General features: G+C 38.8%; 1 protein-coding gene across 5 annotated transcripts in view; it reads right to left on the minus strand.

Moving 5' to 3' along the window:
* Positions 1-10,726: 10,726 nt before the first annotated feature.
* Positions 10,727-18,077, minus strand: part of LOC127965280 (DNA-binding protein SATB2-like) — a 43,740-nt gene continuing 36,389 nt past the window's right edge. For all 5 annotated transcript variants that reach the window (XM_052566024.1, XM_052566025.1, XM_052566026.1 and 2 more), the window contains one exon: positions 10,727-14,943. In XM_052566024.1, the coding sequence (XP_052421984.1) occupies positions 14,323-14,943 (621 nt within the window). In that variant the 3' untranslated portion in view covers positions 10,727-14,322. The remainder of the gene's footprint in view (positions 14,944-18,077) is intronic.

Consider the following 18,077-nt stretch of genomic DNA (forward strand, 5'->3'; position numbering starts at 1 on the left):
GTATTTCACATTATAAGCCGTTACCCAAACAGCAAGCAGTTTTGGCCCAGATCCGGCCCAGATCCGGCCTGCATGGATTTCATCTGGGCCAAAACTGCTTGCTGTCTGGGGACACTATAAATTATTAACATATGAGAGGAAGCATTTGCATTTAAATCCATGATGTTTGTATTCAGCAATGTATTCTTAAGATACCTTATACCAGTTAAACTGTTTGCTCTGATTAAGTATCAAGTTAAAAATATGGTAAAGTTTAATTATAATCAGACTTAAAATATCCAAAAGAGAAACATAGAAAACAATTTAATTTTGACAGTGGATAAATGATATTCTTCGAAAGTACTGGAAGCAAATCCTGATCCTAGGACTTTACTGTGGATTAGAGGAGGATTTTTTCCTGTCACTCTTCTGTTGACTAACCATAGTTAGCAGTGTTAACATTGTTACCAAAGTTTGTTTTCCCCCTATTGTGACTATTTCATGCGACCCTAGCCTGTGTGACCTCTGCTTTGGACAGGCCACAGTAAGGCAGTGGGTGGCTGGAGATAGTTCATGCCCTTACTTGCTTGTGCCTGGCATTGGGCCGGGAGATGTGCAGCAGATGAAAGTGTCCCGGTGCAGCTGTGAATGCTATCATCGCAGCCATCTGCAGACAGAACGCTGCATGCTGGGGCTGAAGAGGAGACAGCAGCTCAATGCTATCACCGGGGCCATCAGCCAATGGCAGCAAACAAGAGAGGCAGCCCTGCACGCGCTCAGTGGCGGCTAATTGAGTGTGACCGCGGAGACATGAGGCATTGTGCTGCACAGGTGAGCTAATACAGCCGCCCACACGGGGTAATGCAAAGACAATGCCCACACGCACGATCACACACACACACACACGGCATGTACGCAAGACTTAAAATAGTGTACAATTCAAAATATCTCACACTGAATTGTAGCATGAAAATTAATAAATGAACGGAGTGTGAGTATATTCTCTTTTTCTTGCAATGATGGAAAATTTCCGTGATTCATTTGAGTATCTTTATGTAACCTATACAGAGAGTGGAAAGTTAATACCAACAGCACTGACTGACTTAATGACTGACATTTAGCCATTAACTACTGAGGGGTCAAAAATCAGCGGTGTTTCTCATACATACCGGTCTGGGAACTCATTAATCACTGCTTAAGGGGATGAGAGAGAGAGATGCAAGCAGAGACTGGTGTCAGAAAATGTTACATATTGATTTACATATGTTTCTTAATGTTTTTTGTTATAGAAACCTCTGGTGCCCAAACAGTAAGGTCCCTTTATCAACACCAAAGCATTATCATTAATAGAATTACTCATTGTTCAAATGAAGCTTACTTGTCTGTCACAGTTTTGGCAGCTCTGGGGGTGATCATGGACAACTTTTGAATGGGCAAAATTAATTTTTATGAACTTATATAATGTTTTATAATTAATGTTGTTCGTGGAAATGGTAGACAGGTAAAACAAATTATACAAATGACTAAACAAAAAACTTGACCCTATTTACATATTTGATTAATCTGATAAACTGAGCATTATATTTTGAGCCTGTAATATAATGTGTTTAGTGTTATGTATTTATTTACATACCTCATGATGTTTTTCACAGTTTGCATGGCTGATAAAAAAATTTAATCAAAGAATATATAGTATACCTAAATGTTAACTTTTTAGGCACTTCAGTACAGCTTTTCTGTTATGAATAATCTTCTGTTATAAAGACTAATTAATTTTTTAAGGCAAACTAATAAGAACATCAAGTTTTCTTCCCCAAATAGGCATATACTGAAAATGTTTTTGTGGTTCAGTCCCATTAACCCACTTCCCAGCATGCACCGGGGCATAGGATATGTGGTTTCTTTGTCTGAATAAAATTTGACAGTTTTATTCTTTATTATTATTATTTATTTTTTATTTTGTAGTTTCAGTTATTTTATCATGTGTTAAATTTTCTCCTCTACTGAAAATGATCAATAACTGAGCTTACGCAACCTTGTCACGTTTCACAAATAAAAGGTTGAATTCTGTGTGTGGTCTCAAGTTTTTTTTTTTTTTTTTTTTTTTTGTTAATGTGATGGTTTTGATTTTAAGAAAACAGGTTCTTTTTGATCTGCACATCACTCAAAGAAAGACAAAGTTCATTATATCTAACATTTGAAAAGTATGTACAGTACACAAAGTTAGCAGTTTGAATACATCTCTTTTAATCTGATATAATTTAATGTTTCAGTTGGCTATTGTTAAATGGTGGTAGTTTTTATTTCATGGCAACTTGAAATTTTAAGAAAGGAACTTAAGATAATGAAGTGGAAATGACTAAAGCAACATCCTTGCAAACCTTCATTTCTTCACCCCTTTTTTTTAACAGAGCTTTGTATCAGGGAGTGCCGCTCTTCTCTCTGCTTACTGGACTTGGGCTATTCTGAGCCCTGTTTACGAGCTCTGTGTCTTTTGCTCGGCTTTCAGTGCTGACCTTTAATACCATGAAGAGGCACAATACGCACCAAGCCCATCATTATTTCCTATTTTTTACACAGACGTTCCTGACCAACAATCACTGGAGCCCACAGATTGTAAACGGCACCATCCGCCACAAGTGTCCACAGAATGTGGCCTCACGGGCGATGTTTGAGACAGCTATACATAGAGCCCCTCCAAAAAACCTCCATTCCACAGTGGCTGGGTTAGCGGGAGGGGGAGATCGGAGACATGGCGGGCTCTTGGGGTCGGTCTGCTCTGTCAGATGTTAACCAGCGTAGGGTGATTGAGTTGGCGGTAGAAGTATATTATGTGACAGCTTGCTGATGAATATTGAATAATGTGTGTAAAGCTACATTAGCGTGGGATTGTGTGGTAATGTGACAAGTGTATGTGTGCAGCACACATATACAAAAAGGGTTCAAATATTTTGTGTGGGTCTGTGAATGTAGTGTAAAGATAAACTGACCACATGGCCTGGTGCTTGATGGCTAGAATCTTGGATTATTCAAATGCTTAACAGTCAAAATTACATGCAAATATGATTCTTTCTGCAAGTTACATTGCCTCACCAGTAGGTGGCAACAAGTGACATTATAAGTGACTTTAGGAGTCTTTAAGTAATTGAATTATTCACTCAACCAATTCCTACAGAACACTGATGCATTCAGAAACAAATCAAGTGACTCTTAAGTAAACCATTTAATTATTTTTTAAAGCATCCATTTTTACTCAGGGGTTTTAAAACCTCAGATTCATTCAGGAAATAATAATAATAATAATAATTGTATGAGTGACCCATTGAATCTTTTACTCAGCTAATTGGTTCTGAAACACTAATTCAATCAGTAATAAAACAGAGGATTCTTTTTTTTTTTTTTTGTGAATCATTCATTCAGGTGTTTTGTTCTAAATCACTGAGCATAAACAGACAAAGTAACTGGCATTTTTATGTGTAAAAAATACACTACTTATTATTAACTTCTTGTTTATTGAGATCTTATATTAAGCAATATTACACTTGCACTAGGAATGCAATTTTACAGATCAAAGCTTATTATCTTTTACTTGCATTAGGTGCTTGGTAAATTCTATTTTGTCCCTCATCATATTCCTTTACCACAAATATGTTCCATGGTGATAATAGTAACCATTAACAGATCTCAAGCAAACCAAGCGCTGCCCTAATTATGTTCACGCAAGATGTCACACTTTAGTTCTTGGTATAGTTATTTTTGCATAGGAAATCTTTACAAAGTTTTTGCTTACTTTAGATACAAAGGAACATATTAAAACAGTCTGCGGAAGAAACACTCTGATAGATAAAAGAATGACAGCCATCAGTCAGACTTTAATAAGGTAAACAGTCAAGGGACAATCAGTAATGGGGAGATGGGCTGTGCAGTCACGTCTGGTATTGTGATTAATGTCCGAAGTGAGTCCAGCACTTGCCAATGTCACGTCTGAGTGGGTCAATCATTCATGGATGATGTGTCACTGCATAAAGAGGATATTAGAGGGAGCATATTGAAATCCACTGAGAGAATTAAATGTTAATGGACAGCCCATTGTTTTGATACTATGTACACATTTTAGCTTTGTTTGTTTTCGGGTGTGCTGAGGAACTAAGCTAAATTGGGAGTAGTATATTGATCTTTCATGTTTTCTCGAACCGAACAGTGTTATTTTTTTTTTCATTCTTATTGTTATGTTTAAGGATTTTGAAATTTTGTAACATTTCAATATTGATTTTGTTGTCAATAAAACAAATGTCCCAAAGAAATGGCAACAAAGTACTATTTTGAACTGTGATAAATTTTACAGCTTTGTCTCCCTAAGAGTCCTTGACTGTCAGAAAGCATCAGCTATAGATGGGGTGAAGGCACTTCACCCCGGGACCCCCTCGGGCAGGCCGGCTCTGCACACCTGTCATTGTGCCCTGGACGCCTTTGGGCATGAGAGGCGACTGTGATGGCATCTTAGAAGAATCCTGTAAAATGCATTCCTTTATCAGTGTCATTCACATAAACACTATTCCTATTGATTTTAACCTGGGACAGGTTCATAAACGAATCTGATCAAAAGACATTCATAGGAAAGTGTCATATTATTTTATGTAGGTAGGTGTTTAATTTTTCTTCAAGCTGAAAAATGTTGGCCTTAATTCTGTCCCACTAAAGGCACCAAACAGAATTGCAAAAATAGTGTTTCCAAACTGTTTTCCAAACACTCATACTGTCTGCTGTGCTTTCTGGACTATCTAATCAGTAACCAATTTGCTAATATCTAAGATTTAACCAGGTGTACTGTCCTCTTTTTCTTCTTCTCAATACTCTGGAATAGTTTACTTGGCAACTGTATAGATAGGCATAATAGTTATAATAACAAATAACTCCAGAATTTAGGTTAGTTTAACAAAACTTTCTTTTGGGGAAATCTGGGGATGTCCACTTTTGGAAAAAGTATAAAGAAATATTTTAATCAATCAATCAATCAATGAATTAGTCAGTCAGTCATATTTTTGCATCTTAACGATTACACAGAGCATACATTTCACATAAATGTGACTTATGAAGACTAGATATATTGTCCTGTATTTTCACTGATGTTTAATTCTGCAGTTTTAATCGCAACTTGTTTTGCTAAATCTAAAATCACAAAGCCTTGTTTTATGATGATTTTCATTGACTAACATTACTATTAAGTTGTCTTTTCAAAAATATTTTATTTAAGTCTCCCCCATTTAATATGTGGACTTTAAACTAATCGAAATATTGCAACAATCTTACTATACCAACGTACATTTTTGTCAATCATTTTTAATACTGTTTCTTTTTGAATTACGGGAAAATTGCATATTCGGAAAGTTAAAAGACCCCATCACCTTTAAAACTGAGTGGAAAGTGGGCAGCGCAGGATAAATCACAGATAGTATATGACCGTCTAATGTTTGAGTTGGTGTGTTTGTTCAGGTTTTTGATGGATGAAATCATTACATTTCCTCTCATGTTTTTTTCATGTTGCAGAGACGATTAGTTATTCTGGGATTTAGAGAAATGTGGCGCATTATACATTTTTAATTGCAGCAGCTGTTTGGCCTCTTATATTGAATATTGTGCTTGACGGGGATACTGATCAAATCAGACAAATCAAACCCACTGCAACCCTTGTTGTTATTTTTTTTTGTTTTTTTAAAACAAATATCTTTTTTTCCAGATGTACCTGACCCTCCTATTCGGACTCCATAAACTCACCAAATCTTAATATCCTACTTAGTAAAAAAGTTTTCCATCAGATCCCTGCTTTTGAGGTCAGAAACAGTATTTAACTTTGCGAAACACAAAATAAAAGTATTCTTGTGTTTGTCAGAAGCCATTTCTATTTTTGCTGTCAAGCTAATTAGGGGCACCGATCAAATGGAGACAGTTTTGATTTTCATGCTCGGTTGAGGTAATTGAATGTTTGTTCATGAGAGCTGATTGGGTTGTGCTCATGTGAATGTTGTTGTTTGGTGCATTAGTGTCATCGTATGACACTCTGATACGGGCCAGTGACAGATGCCCTGCTTTAGCCCGATCTCCCTCGGGACGTCATCATGACAGCTCACATTTCCTCCCATCTTCAATCTCTCGCTCAAATGATGAGCAGGAACTCCACTGAGCTTCTCTGACTCTTGTTCCATCTTAATATCATTTCTTAAAGGCAAAGTTCATTCAAAAATGTATATTCTGTCAAAATGTCTTCCCAAGCCTGTCCGGCTGTTGTTTTTATTCTGTGGAAACACTAAATATTTTGTAAAATTTATTTTTTGTCACCTGACTTTCATTTAAGCGGCAAAAACAGTTAAAACATGTAAAAAATATATATTAAGAAAGTGATGCAGGTGGGGGTTTATAAATGAATCAGTGTGTATACTGAAATTATTTCGATTTTGAATTAACATTTTATTGTTTCTGTTTGCAATCTAATTTTAGTTTAAGATTTAGTCAATTTTTACTATTTAGCTTTTTTGTTTAATTTTATTATTTTATATTTTAGTTTTATTCTAGTTTTGGAAATGTTAGTGCTTAAACTTATTTTAATTCAGTTAGTTATCAGGACAATATACATTATAGTATACTATGTAAATAAAGTAAAATATATATATAGCTATATCTATGTATTGGCCTATATGTTTTTTTTTTCATCTAATATTTAGATTTATTTTATTTTAGCTATTTTGATTATTATTATTTTTTTTTTGTTTTAGTGAACAAAAACACTGGGCAGAATTATCCATTAAACCTTGTAAGTAAACAGCATCCGATTAAATGGGTTGTTTAATATAGCTATAACTTTAATAAAGCAATGCATTTGAAAAACTGTATTAGTCAGAAAATCACTTTTAGAGACATAAAATGTGAGAGAAAGGCCAACTGGTTTGAGAGGAAGGAGCCGCTCATATGAAAGCGTGCTCTGAGTATTAGCGTGTTTATCAGTGTGTGTATTAATGTGCGGGAGTGAGATTAGGGGGGTGGGTAGTGAGCGTGCCAACGGGAGACCACAGGTGTGTGTTAACGCTTCACCCCGCTGAATTCTGGGTAATAACAGGCATTGGTGCACCTGCGTCCTGTGCCACCCCCTCTCTCTCACCTCTAATGGCCCCTTATCACGGTGCCATCAGGCCCTAATACCCCAGCAGCAGTGCCCTGGCAGCTGCCCCCTCTCCCCTGGCAGAGAGCTGTCAATCTCCGTTCATCTGTTCTCTGTCCATCACCATCCATTCTGTGTCTAACCGCTCAGTTTCCATCTAAGACACACAACATCAAAAGTCCATAAATCTCCAGGCGAAGCCAGGCTCGATGTGTATTTAATGTCATGCAATCCCATAGTGTTGCAAACCATTGTTTTCCAGGATGTTTTTGTCACTTAATCAGGAAATACGAGTCCCTGGCACAATTTAAAAAGGATTAACGAGGGCTGATACAACAAACAGAATCAAAGTATTTGTCAAAAAGGCCACACACAGACCTGCTCGCAGACACAATGATGTAAACACAAAGCAACACAGGGAAACCGCATACAGCCACGACCTCACAGCTCTCCGTCACATGGAGTGCGACATCTAAACCTTTCCCACAGAAACAATGATGCCTTTTATTGTGTCCGCTTAAAGCCCTTGGCCACATGGGCCCCTTGAGTTTCCTCACACGCACTTCTTCTGTGGTTTGATAATTACAAACAGACAGCACAGTGTTAGAAATTTGAAATGGTGCTATGGAGGGCCAGTATTTATTCAGGGGTGCATGTTTCGCTCATACCAAGTGATGCCCACTTACCCAGAGGCCCTGACCTGATTGTCATATTCACAAACCAAAGAAGTTGCTGTGATCCCTCCAAACAGTGTTGATATGAGTGTTGATGAGGTTTCATAGACATTTGTCTCATTTCACTGCTTCATTGCTTCGATGCTCTTAGACATTTCATTGCTTGTTTATGAGGCTTCATGAGGTGTAGGATGTCGCAGACCCTCCGGTATTAAACCTCACAGCTAGTCTCACAGCTTATTCTGTCCAATAACCGCCTTATTAGACAGGTAGAGACCGTCGGACAGACAAGTGACCACTCAAATAGTGCTTTTCCACTGCATGGTATGGCTCGGTATGGTTCACTTTTGGGGGGTTTTCCCACTGGGTTCAGTAGCTGGTACCTGGTACTTTTTTTAGAACTACCTCGGTTGAGGTTCCAAGTGAACCGTGCCATTACCAAAACGTGACGTGTAAACTCTACTGAACACTGAGAGAATCTTCACTACCTGTGTCACTAAACTTGCACAATGCAGTGAATAAAAAAAATAATTCAGATTATGAGACAGTCTACAATTGTACGAAATACCAAAAGATTCTGTGATCTGAATTTATTCCTTAATTCCGCAGACATTATTTAGAGAACAAAGTGAAATACACTATATAGATCTATTGAAATCTCTTTTTTTTTCATTTATTTGTAGCACCCATATATTCTATAAAAGACTAAATAAATAACTAAAACATGTACATGTACAAAACATATTATATGTAAATATAATCATAACATATATTTATCACAATAATAATACATTATCAAGAATTTTTACAAACAAATCACAAAAATATTACAATCAGAAGAACAAAAAACAAATAAGGGGGTGTATGCTATATATCTTACTATTCATTTTGCCCATAATTTATATAATTTTTTAATAATAACAATAAATTGTGGGATGCACAAGATGTGATATATTGTTTTAGTGTTTCTTTAAGAGCTTGATTCCCATAATGTCTGCCCATCCCCAAGTCTCTAATATAGGTAGCATTCTTTCGACTGAGAGATATGGTATTTGAGGACTTCATTGTTCAAGCAAATGAACTCAAGGAGCAAGCTTGGATTCATTTTAGCACATTTTCTTATATGACTTATCTGACACCTCTAAAGCTGCACTTTACATTCTTATCATTTGGCATTGGATAATATCCATATAGTTATAGAACCCTGTCCTATTGATATGTGATAAAGAGTGCACACAACAGATTTCGAACAGATTTTAGTTGACGTCAGAGATGAAGAGACAGAGAATGAATGAGCAGAGAAAGAGAGCGATCCAGGTCGCCAAAGCTATCAGCTGGGACTAAAACTCATCAGCCAGAAAACAAACTGGGCCACACATCCCTCTCTGGGTGGTCTGGCTCCACTGCACTCATAGAATGAGCCCTGACTCTTTTCCAGCGGATGCAACTGCAAATCCTGCCAGGGACCACGGGTTTATAGCTGTACCCCTCCAGCTCCTGACGCTTTCGCTGCGAAAATCGAAAAATCCTCTGGCTAATGACATACAGGCCCAGACCTGGAGGGGGAGAAAGGGTTAAAGCAAGCCAATTAAGCGAATAATAAGTTCAATTTAGGAGATTGGAGGGCTGGTGTGGAATGAAAACCAGAGGACACCACTGCAAGCTGTTCTAGAGAGAAGGGGAACCATGGAAAGGAGGGAAGCCTGGCAAGTGGCCAGAGAGAGGACTCTGAGTTCGGCGGTGGTTTTAGTACTGAGGTCTACGTGCGGTCAAGGGACTGATGGGGTTTCATGTAATTAAAGCAATTCTTATCTTTGCACAGAATAATAAATGATAACAAAAAATGTCATATATGCTGCGGCAATTCAGCAGAGTTAACCCCAGTGGAAGTTCATCACTTGTATGCAAATGTGCATTTCATAACCCACAATAAGCCCAAGAGAGCACACAATAGAATGAATGCAAAGAAGCCTGCAGCAATCAGGTTGTAAAATGCAATAAGGCGTGGAATTATTGATGCAGGAAACTTTTCTTCAGTGTAGTTCTTGTTTATTGTGTTGAAATGAAAGTCAGGTTTGTTTTCAGTTGGGACAAAAGGATATTTTGAATAATGTCCGATTCTAAGGAATTTACTTATGCAAGTCTGATTTATAGAGACACTTCAGATAGACATTGAAGCAATATGCTTGAATATTTTTCATTACTCACCAGATTGCAGTATCAAGTGATTTATTTATTCAAATTCTCCTAAATGGATAAGCACGAAATGCTACATTGTCATTTCCAGTAACATTTTTTTCCTATTATGGTTTGTTTGATTACTTTAATGTACAAGTGAAACTGTATTTTGTTTCTTTCCACTCATTTGTCTCCACTTCTAATCCCTCTGCTCAATACAACATAGCATTGTGTATTAGTCACTGCTTTCTTTTAACTTCTGTGACCATAATGTGGACTAAGGATAAAGTGATTTGACTTGAGGACCACCCAGTTAAGTCAACAGTCTGCAGGTACAACAAACCCACACGCAAATGTCCCATTTCCTTGAATGCACTTTATTTAAACAACAGCATTTGAAAAAAAAAAAAACATTGTCATACAAACAAAGAAGCCAAATGATGCACATAAGTTAATTATCACTTAGTGATAATGACAATGCATTCGATTGACAAGGAAAGTACCAATTCAGGAGTGGCAGTCCTGATTCACATTGTAGGCATTTATGAGTACAAAAACAATGAAAACTGATGAAAATTATGAGATCGTCTAATTTTGTCTTCTCCAAAGCAAAGAACTGGAGCATTGTGCTTAGTTCAGAGGCACTGTATGATAAACAAAAGCATTAGCAAGATGAGCATCTTTCCTCAGAAATTTATGGGGTATTGAAAATCAAGATTGATCCTGTTTTTGTTTTGTTTGGGACATTCTTGTGTACCCGTAAATTTCACATCAAAGCGATAAATTATAAACACTTGGAGAGTCAAAGTTTAGGTCGTCCCAATCGAATTGTCTAAATAGGGTGTGTAAATACATGAAAGTGGCATTCAGTTTTTCCATTCAAGACTCAACCTAAAAAAGTCAACCTAATGTGATAGTGGCTTTGTAGCCGACCAGACACCAAGTCAGACCAAACCTTTGTCTTAACTGCAACACTTCTCAGACATGCCTTTCAAGGAACTAGCCTCTCCACAAGGAGACATGATCACCTCCACTTAACCTCGACACCACAGCATGGGAGACAACGATTACTTTCCCGCCTGGTGAACGAGAAAATGAGGAAACGGAGAGGATGGTAGAGAGAACTGAAAAGACAGAATGAAAATGAAAGACATGGGTAATTGGGCAGTGACCTTGACCTAGTGCTCATCAGGGACTCTTGGAATCTTCTTTGTTTCTCCTCTGCGTCACTCTCGCCACTAACTCTGACAAAGACGGAGAGGAGGGAGGAGAAGAAGTGTGTGGTTGTTCTCTCCTGCTGAGTGGTAAGCCACCCCCACGGTAGGTTAAACACCAGTCTAGGACACACAGACACATGCGTGCACATGCTTTCATCATTTATGAGGGTAATTTGGGAGGTGTATAGGGACGGACTCATCAGAAGTACTTGTCTCCAGCTGATCTAGACTTGGCGGGGTGGCAGGATTTGGAGTAGATGCTCACAGTGTAACGAAAGGGGTGGATGATTGACAGGCTTAAGTAAGGTGTAGATCAAGCAGGCGATCACTACCATGTTATTAAAGACCTTTTGCAAAACCTGCAGGTAACCAAGATTTCATAGTGTAGATTGTGTATCTCGTCATTCGGTAGCTCTTTCCATTATCAAATGCAACTTCTAACATTTAAAGATGATACGTAAATGTATCTAACCTTAAAGGTTTTAAATGAGTAGTAAGAGGGTGAAATAAACAAAAAATGTCAGTGATCATGAAAAAAGATATTATTAGGTTGTTTGCAGTAAGATTTTTATGGGAGAAATGATAAAAGACAAGGAGGTACATCAGGTCTGTATAATCACTTATGATTGACCATAAAGTTCAGATTTGGGTAAATGCAGACCAGGGTGCAATCAAGCAAACACAGCAAGAGTGAAATTGAAATGAGGCGATGATGCAAATGGGTGAATTGGAGAGAAAATGGTTCAAATAATTCAATCTCTCTGGAGAGTTGAACAGCAGAGAAGCACATCATAGTCTAAGGCTGTCTAGGTGTCAACAGTTACTAGGTATAAAGCACACCAGACTATTTTGCCACCTGCACATCTTATTAGAGAGCTCTTGTCCTTGATGCCTTTGTCTGGTCTTCACTTGAATATTTGTGAGAAATGCCGAATGGTCACAATGAAATCATAACCAGGTACAAATGATCAATGTACTAGAGAACAACTTCTCACGGTTATATACAGTACCTTCTGATTGGAGTGCCATCTTCTATACCTTTTGAGAATACTATGTGTATCCCAATTTTTAACTAATGTTTTGCTGGAATGTGTTAGTCAAAGGCATGTGCAGGTGTGGACACTGTGCCTATGTGAAAGAGTCAGGATGATCAAAAGACCTAGAAGAACCACATCAGCATTTTTTTGTACATTAAAGATTCTAAAGAAAACATTTCCATTTGTAGTGGACAAAACATGGACATAGACCACAATTATCACTAGTTTGAAACAAAAATAGTTTAAGGGTTAGTATAAGGTTTACAACAATATTTTGTCTGTGAAAGAGTAAGTAGCAGCTGATTCTCAAAAACAAATCAGAACCCTGGATCCAAGAGTTGCCACGGTGTCATGGATGATTTGCAACAGGTGGCCTTGTTGCCTCAAGTTATGCTAATCAAATTTTCAATCAGAATGCATGCTTTGCTGAGTTCTGATTGGCTCAAAAGAAGGATTGTCATCGTATGCACAAAAGGATCATAAAAATTCCAATGATTCCTCTTATTTCTATTGTTTTAATATTCAACACCTCATCTGCAAAGTGGTGTTCTCTTTGGAAAAGTACATAATGCGGACAGAATTTGCAATACATATCACATGATTGACTCAGTAACTTCAGTAACTGCTTCCAATTCGTTCCTCTCTGTTTTGGCAGTGTTTCTTTCTTTCACAATGTCTCTCATTACCAAAACATCTGCTGCATCCAAAAGCTGATATTAGAACATGAAAATATAACTAAAAATAACAGCAAGAACAACCATAATAACAATAATAACAATAACAACAATAATAATTGAGGGTGAAGATAGCAATAAATAGTGCTGTGGAGTTGGAGTTGGATGTGGGTAAGTGTGGTCAAATCAGGACATTGTGGGCATCAGTCAGTAAAAGAGAAAGCTGTGGGAGGTGACGGAAGAGAGAACAACTACCGCACTTCCACACAAGCGCAGTTGCTGGAAATGCTTTGCTCTTTTCCACTAGGCCAGAGGCAGATGCAGTTAGACTGCACCCTCACCAGTGTCCTTCCGTCCGTAGCAGTCAATCCTCCCGCCAATTATGTTTTATTCTCACTGTCTTTTAAGTGTAGAGAGAGCAAACCTGGAATGAAACCTACGTTCTAAACATATCTGTATAAAGCAAACCTTCAACCAGTGGACAGGAGTGATGGATTGGGATGTTGTGCACAGTCTTTATTGGGTGTGCATGGGTGGTGGGGGTAAAGGAGTGATTTCTTGAACCGTGTAGGACTGCTTGGAATGACGCTTGTGGCTGGCTGTGGGAAGGATGGCGTGGTCTTCAAAAGCGCCACTGGGCTAACTGTGGACCTTTCAGCACACCACATGTGTTTATAGTAGGGTTCCTAGGCTGGGCTGATGTGTACACCCAAGATCTCATATGTACCTCCATCCCAACCGACCGCTTAACAGTCAAGCATGGCCCTCAGTTGGCAACCGCCAGAATGCCCCGTCATGGAGGGGAAGATGAGGACAGCCACAGCCACCCACTAGACTCCCTGGCCGGACAGGAGTGAAGTTGTTTGTGTCCTATAGGAGATCACTGGCTCATCTAAAGCACTGTCCCTGCCATCTTAACCCTGTATAGATAAAAAGGGGGCATGGATAGTGGTATTTTGTGAGAGACCCCCTGCTCTCAGATTAGAAAGCCTGGCCTTCTTGACATTCTTAGCATGCAAGTTTGAATACTTGTGACATCTTAGGGTTGAGGCAGCTATCTTGCCTTAATTTGATGATTTACATCTAGAAAAAGAATGCTTTCCAGCCAACCAAATTCTTTTCTTGTAGCTCGCCATAGGGATTGCATCTGTACCATGCCATCCCTGTAAGTAACTCGTGACATATGAGGCCAGGAGTAGATCACAACCCATCTTTCACCACCAGAACTTTACATGTCAGCTTAATCAAAATGCAGATCTTGTCTGGTCTGGTTTGCCTTTTACAGGTCCTCAGAGGACACTGTGTCTTTGTCAGTAAGTTTCTAAGCTGTCTCTCCTCCACTACAGAATAGTTGTAAGTGCTCACTCCGTGCCTTTCCCCACCTACAGTATAGTCTTTGTTGAGACTGTTTTATCTCTGATATTCTGCTTGATCTCGGGGACTTGGGGATGAACCACATGGGGGCAGGGAGCTGGGTCTGGCTGATCCCAGAGGCAGGCCTTTATCTTTATTCTCATCCTGGCCTGAAGAAACAGCTGGAGTTGAGACCGAGTTGACTGCTCCAGCTGGTGCGCTTTCATGCCCACTGTAGATCTCCTCGTGGCCATCTTCACTGGATTCTGCTTCCTCCGAACTGGACAACAGTTCCTCATCACGATATTCGGCTACGTCTACACCACCACCCTCAGATCCAAGCTCCTTCAGTCGACCATGATGCTTCACGTGATAACGCTGGTTCTGGAAGAATTTAACAATGGTGTGTTTGGGCAGATCTAATTGGGCTGAAAGGGTGTGGATTGCTTCCTGGTCAGGATAGAGGCCCACATCTTGGATGAAGCTCTGTAAGATACCTAGAGCCTCCAGAGAGATTTTGGTGCGAGAGCGAGGTTTTTTTGTGACGTTGCTGACCCCTCCGCTGTTGCCTGAACCTGCGTTAGCCTGGGGGTTCTCTTCAGCTCCAGAACTGGGAACAGGTTCTTCTCGAATTGGAGAGTGTTCCTTCAGTGGCTGTATGGGCTGTCTGTGAAGTGCCTGGTGGGAAAGTTGGAGAGTTATTAGCTGGGCCAGAGTGATCTTTTACCTAAACTTATATACAAGAGTCAGCAGTATGGAATAATTTTAAAACTACTTAAAAGTTCAAAGTGTCCTTTCAATGAATGTCTCTTGAAGTTAATGTCCTCTGTGCACTTGAGTATGTTATCAACTCTGGTAAAAATCCAACCAAATTGCTCTGGGCTATGATTGTTTAACTATGTATATTGTACACATAATTCCACAAGATTAAATATTTTGTCATTGCATCATGTTTTGAGACCATCAAGGCGAATGACAGCATCTGAGCTGACACATCGACCACATAAAATTCAACAGAGGAAGAAGCTGAACAAATACACACCAAAACCAAAATAAATTACATCAAAAGATTCTGTTATAAAGAGATGTGTTTTGAAACAACCATTTGAAGTATAGTGGCAAGTTGGTTTCATCTGTCATTTTGACAGGGATGAATTCCATCCCAGTTAGCACAGACTAGTGACTGCTAAATTTAACAAATAAAAAAGCACAGACAGTAAGAAATGACACTTTTGACTTTGAGATGTGAGATTGTTTGCATATGCTATTTTCTTGTACAAACACAGTGTAATCATTAGCGTTTTCCAACAAGTTTGAAGACTAAAAGAGCTACACTATTGCTTTTACAGAGGTTTCCAGACCAACCATATGTTTCTCAATAAATCTTCCATTTTGTTCTAGTGCGGGCGCCAAAACAGGGAAGGGGGACTGGGGGGACAGAGGATGAAGTGGTTAAGTGGTATATTAGGATTAGGAATAAATAGCAGATATTTAGTGAGAGGGAAAAAGAGGTATCTGGTGAGGTCTGATACAAGAGAAGGTGCAGTGTGTCACAGCTAAGCTATCGAAGTCTGTGGCGCTGTCCTGCTGAGTTTATGACCAGGGTGGGGTGCCCAGTGCCTCCACACTGGAATGCTAAGCTATAAATCTGCGGTGAATTAAAATTAAAGGACCTACATAAAGATAATAGTCATGCGCCTCTCTCTCTGTCTCTCTCCTGCTCTCTCACTATTCCCTAAATAATAACAGGGTATTTTTTAAATAATATTGAGGGTAGGCCAGACCATGAAATTGCTCCGATTTCACTTGTGGGGGCTGTTTTGGGCTGGCGCTTTACAGGAAGTGTGTAGGTTTGTTCTTTTTCTTCTCTGTTTCTCCATAATGTATTACTTTCCATGTCTCAGAGAAACAAACAGAGGCCACAAAAAAGGACGTGAAAAAGAAATGTCAAAGAAGTTTGAAGATGGTGAATAATTAGATTGACCACAAGGCATAACAGCGCAAAACACCCATTAGCTTAGCTAAAGAGACCACACACACACACACACATTCACAAACTCATTCATCCTGTATATGTTTGCTTGTTGTGTATATTATTATATGAAATTCTGGGAACAATTAAGGTACGTTTCAAAGACATATATACAGTACACTCCAAAATGCACAACAAAAACATTGAGTAATGACGTTGCGCATTTACATACCATTGCTTTGGCATCCTATCAGATATTTTCAAATTCAGAGACGGAGTGAGTCCTCCAGCAGCCCATTCAAAGTAAAGTGTCTAAGATGCCTGTTACTGCACTCTTAACGGTGGACGTTAATGAAGAGCTCTTCTGCCAAGCCAGAGGAGTGACTCCATTTCAAAACCCTGCTTTAGCTATAAAGCCAACCTCCGATTTCCTCCACCATCCAATTCATTCACCTACTCAGTTCTTAAACAACGTCTTCACAACCACAGGAGTCACATTTGGACACAGGGCCATTTTTCCCTGCACGCCTTTCTTTTTTCAATATTTATCTCCACCATTTCCTTCTTTTCTAATTCCAAGCTGGGATGGGTCTGTGAGTTCACTGCATTAAGAAAGAGTATATTTTTCCCCTTTAAACGCAAATCAAGGCAAATTATGGAGAAGAAGTATGAAAGAATTATAGAACATAAAACATTCAGTTGATTCTTAATGAGGACTGGCCCTCGTGGGGACAAAGGCAGGATTAAGGGGGGCTGTGTTGCCACTGGAGACGCCATTAACAGGCAGATTAATATGTAATGATGAGAAAGACACTTTCCTGTTGGTTTGCTTGTGCATGACTTCACCTTCTCCAATTATCATGTGCATCATAATTTTCTTTGCCACACTGCAATACCTCAGGAATGGGTGAGTCATGTATATGTGTGTGTGTGTGTGTGTCTTCATATTTGTTTCAGAAGTTTAGTCAATCCACAAAATTAAAATGCATTACTCACTATTCCTAGTATGGAAGGCTGTTACTCCCTGAGCAGAAAAACACGTTAATTCAATTTGATCTCAAAATTGACTTTTTTTAGTAAATGTGACATCTCACAGTGTAACTTTAAATTGAACATTTGTGACTTTATTTTTTATAAAAAATTTTTTTTTAACTTTATCTTACAATTATCATTTTCCTTTTACCCCAGCACTCAATTGAGGTCCCAATCCACATGGCAGGGTCTAGAGGGCACTCCACTTCAGCATCCAATTTAGCAAAAACAAAGAAGAAATTATTCATAAGAAGTGTCTTGCCAAATGAGCAAAGGGAGGCACTTAAGACCATACACACGCATTGCAGAAACAGCGTGAAGACAACGTGGGACCGGATCAGCAATCTAGTGTGCGTTAGTTTGAGTGTATCCCTGAGGTGGGGCGAGCTGCACCCAGGGACTCACATGGACATGTCATGGAGTGGTTAAAAAAATTATTAAAAACATCACACACAGCGATGTCATGATTCATGATTTTAAAGTAGGATACAGAAATTTGTGGGGGTGGGGGGTGGGGGGGGGGGTTGATCTTTACAAAATCAAACATTCTATATAAAACTGCTTTAGAACATGTTTATGCTCATGATTTATGCTCTGTATAAATAAACATACATTTTTCTTCAGATCTAAATCAGTTCTCAACGGGTAATAACAAGATTTAATACAAGATTTCACTTTATTTTTGACCATGTCAAAGTTACAGGACTTGTGCTGATATTTTGAGTCACGTTTGATGTTCTTATAAGGGTCAAATAAAACATCAGTGAATTCTGTTGGTCACACTGAGGTGGTATCGGCTTAAAAAAAA

This window comes from Carassius gibelio, chromosome B9, assembly GCF_023724105.1.
Source record: "Carassius gibelio isolate Cgi1373 ecotype wild population from Czech Republic chromosome B9, carGib1.2-hapl.c, whole genome shotgun sequence".
Taxonomy (NCBI): domain Eukaryota; kingdom Metazoa; phylum Chordata; class Actinopteri; order Cypriniformes; family Cyprinidae; genus Carassius; species Carassius gibelio.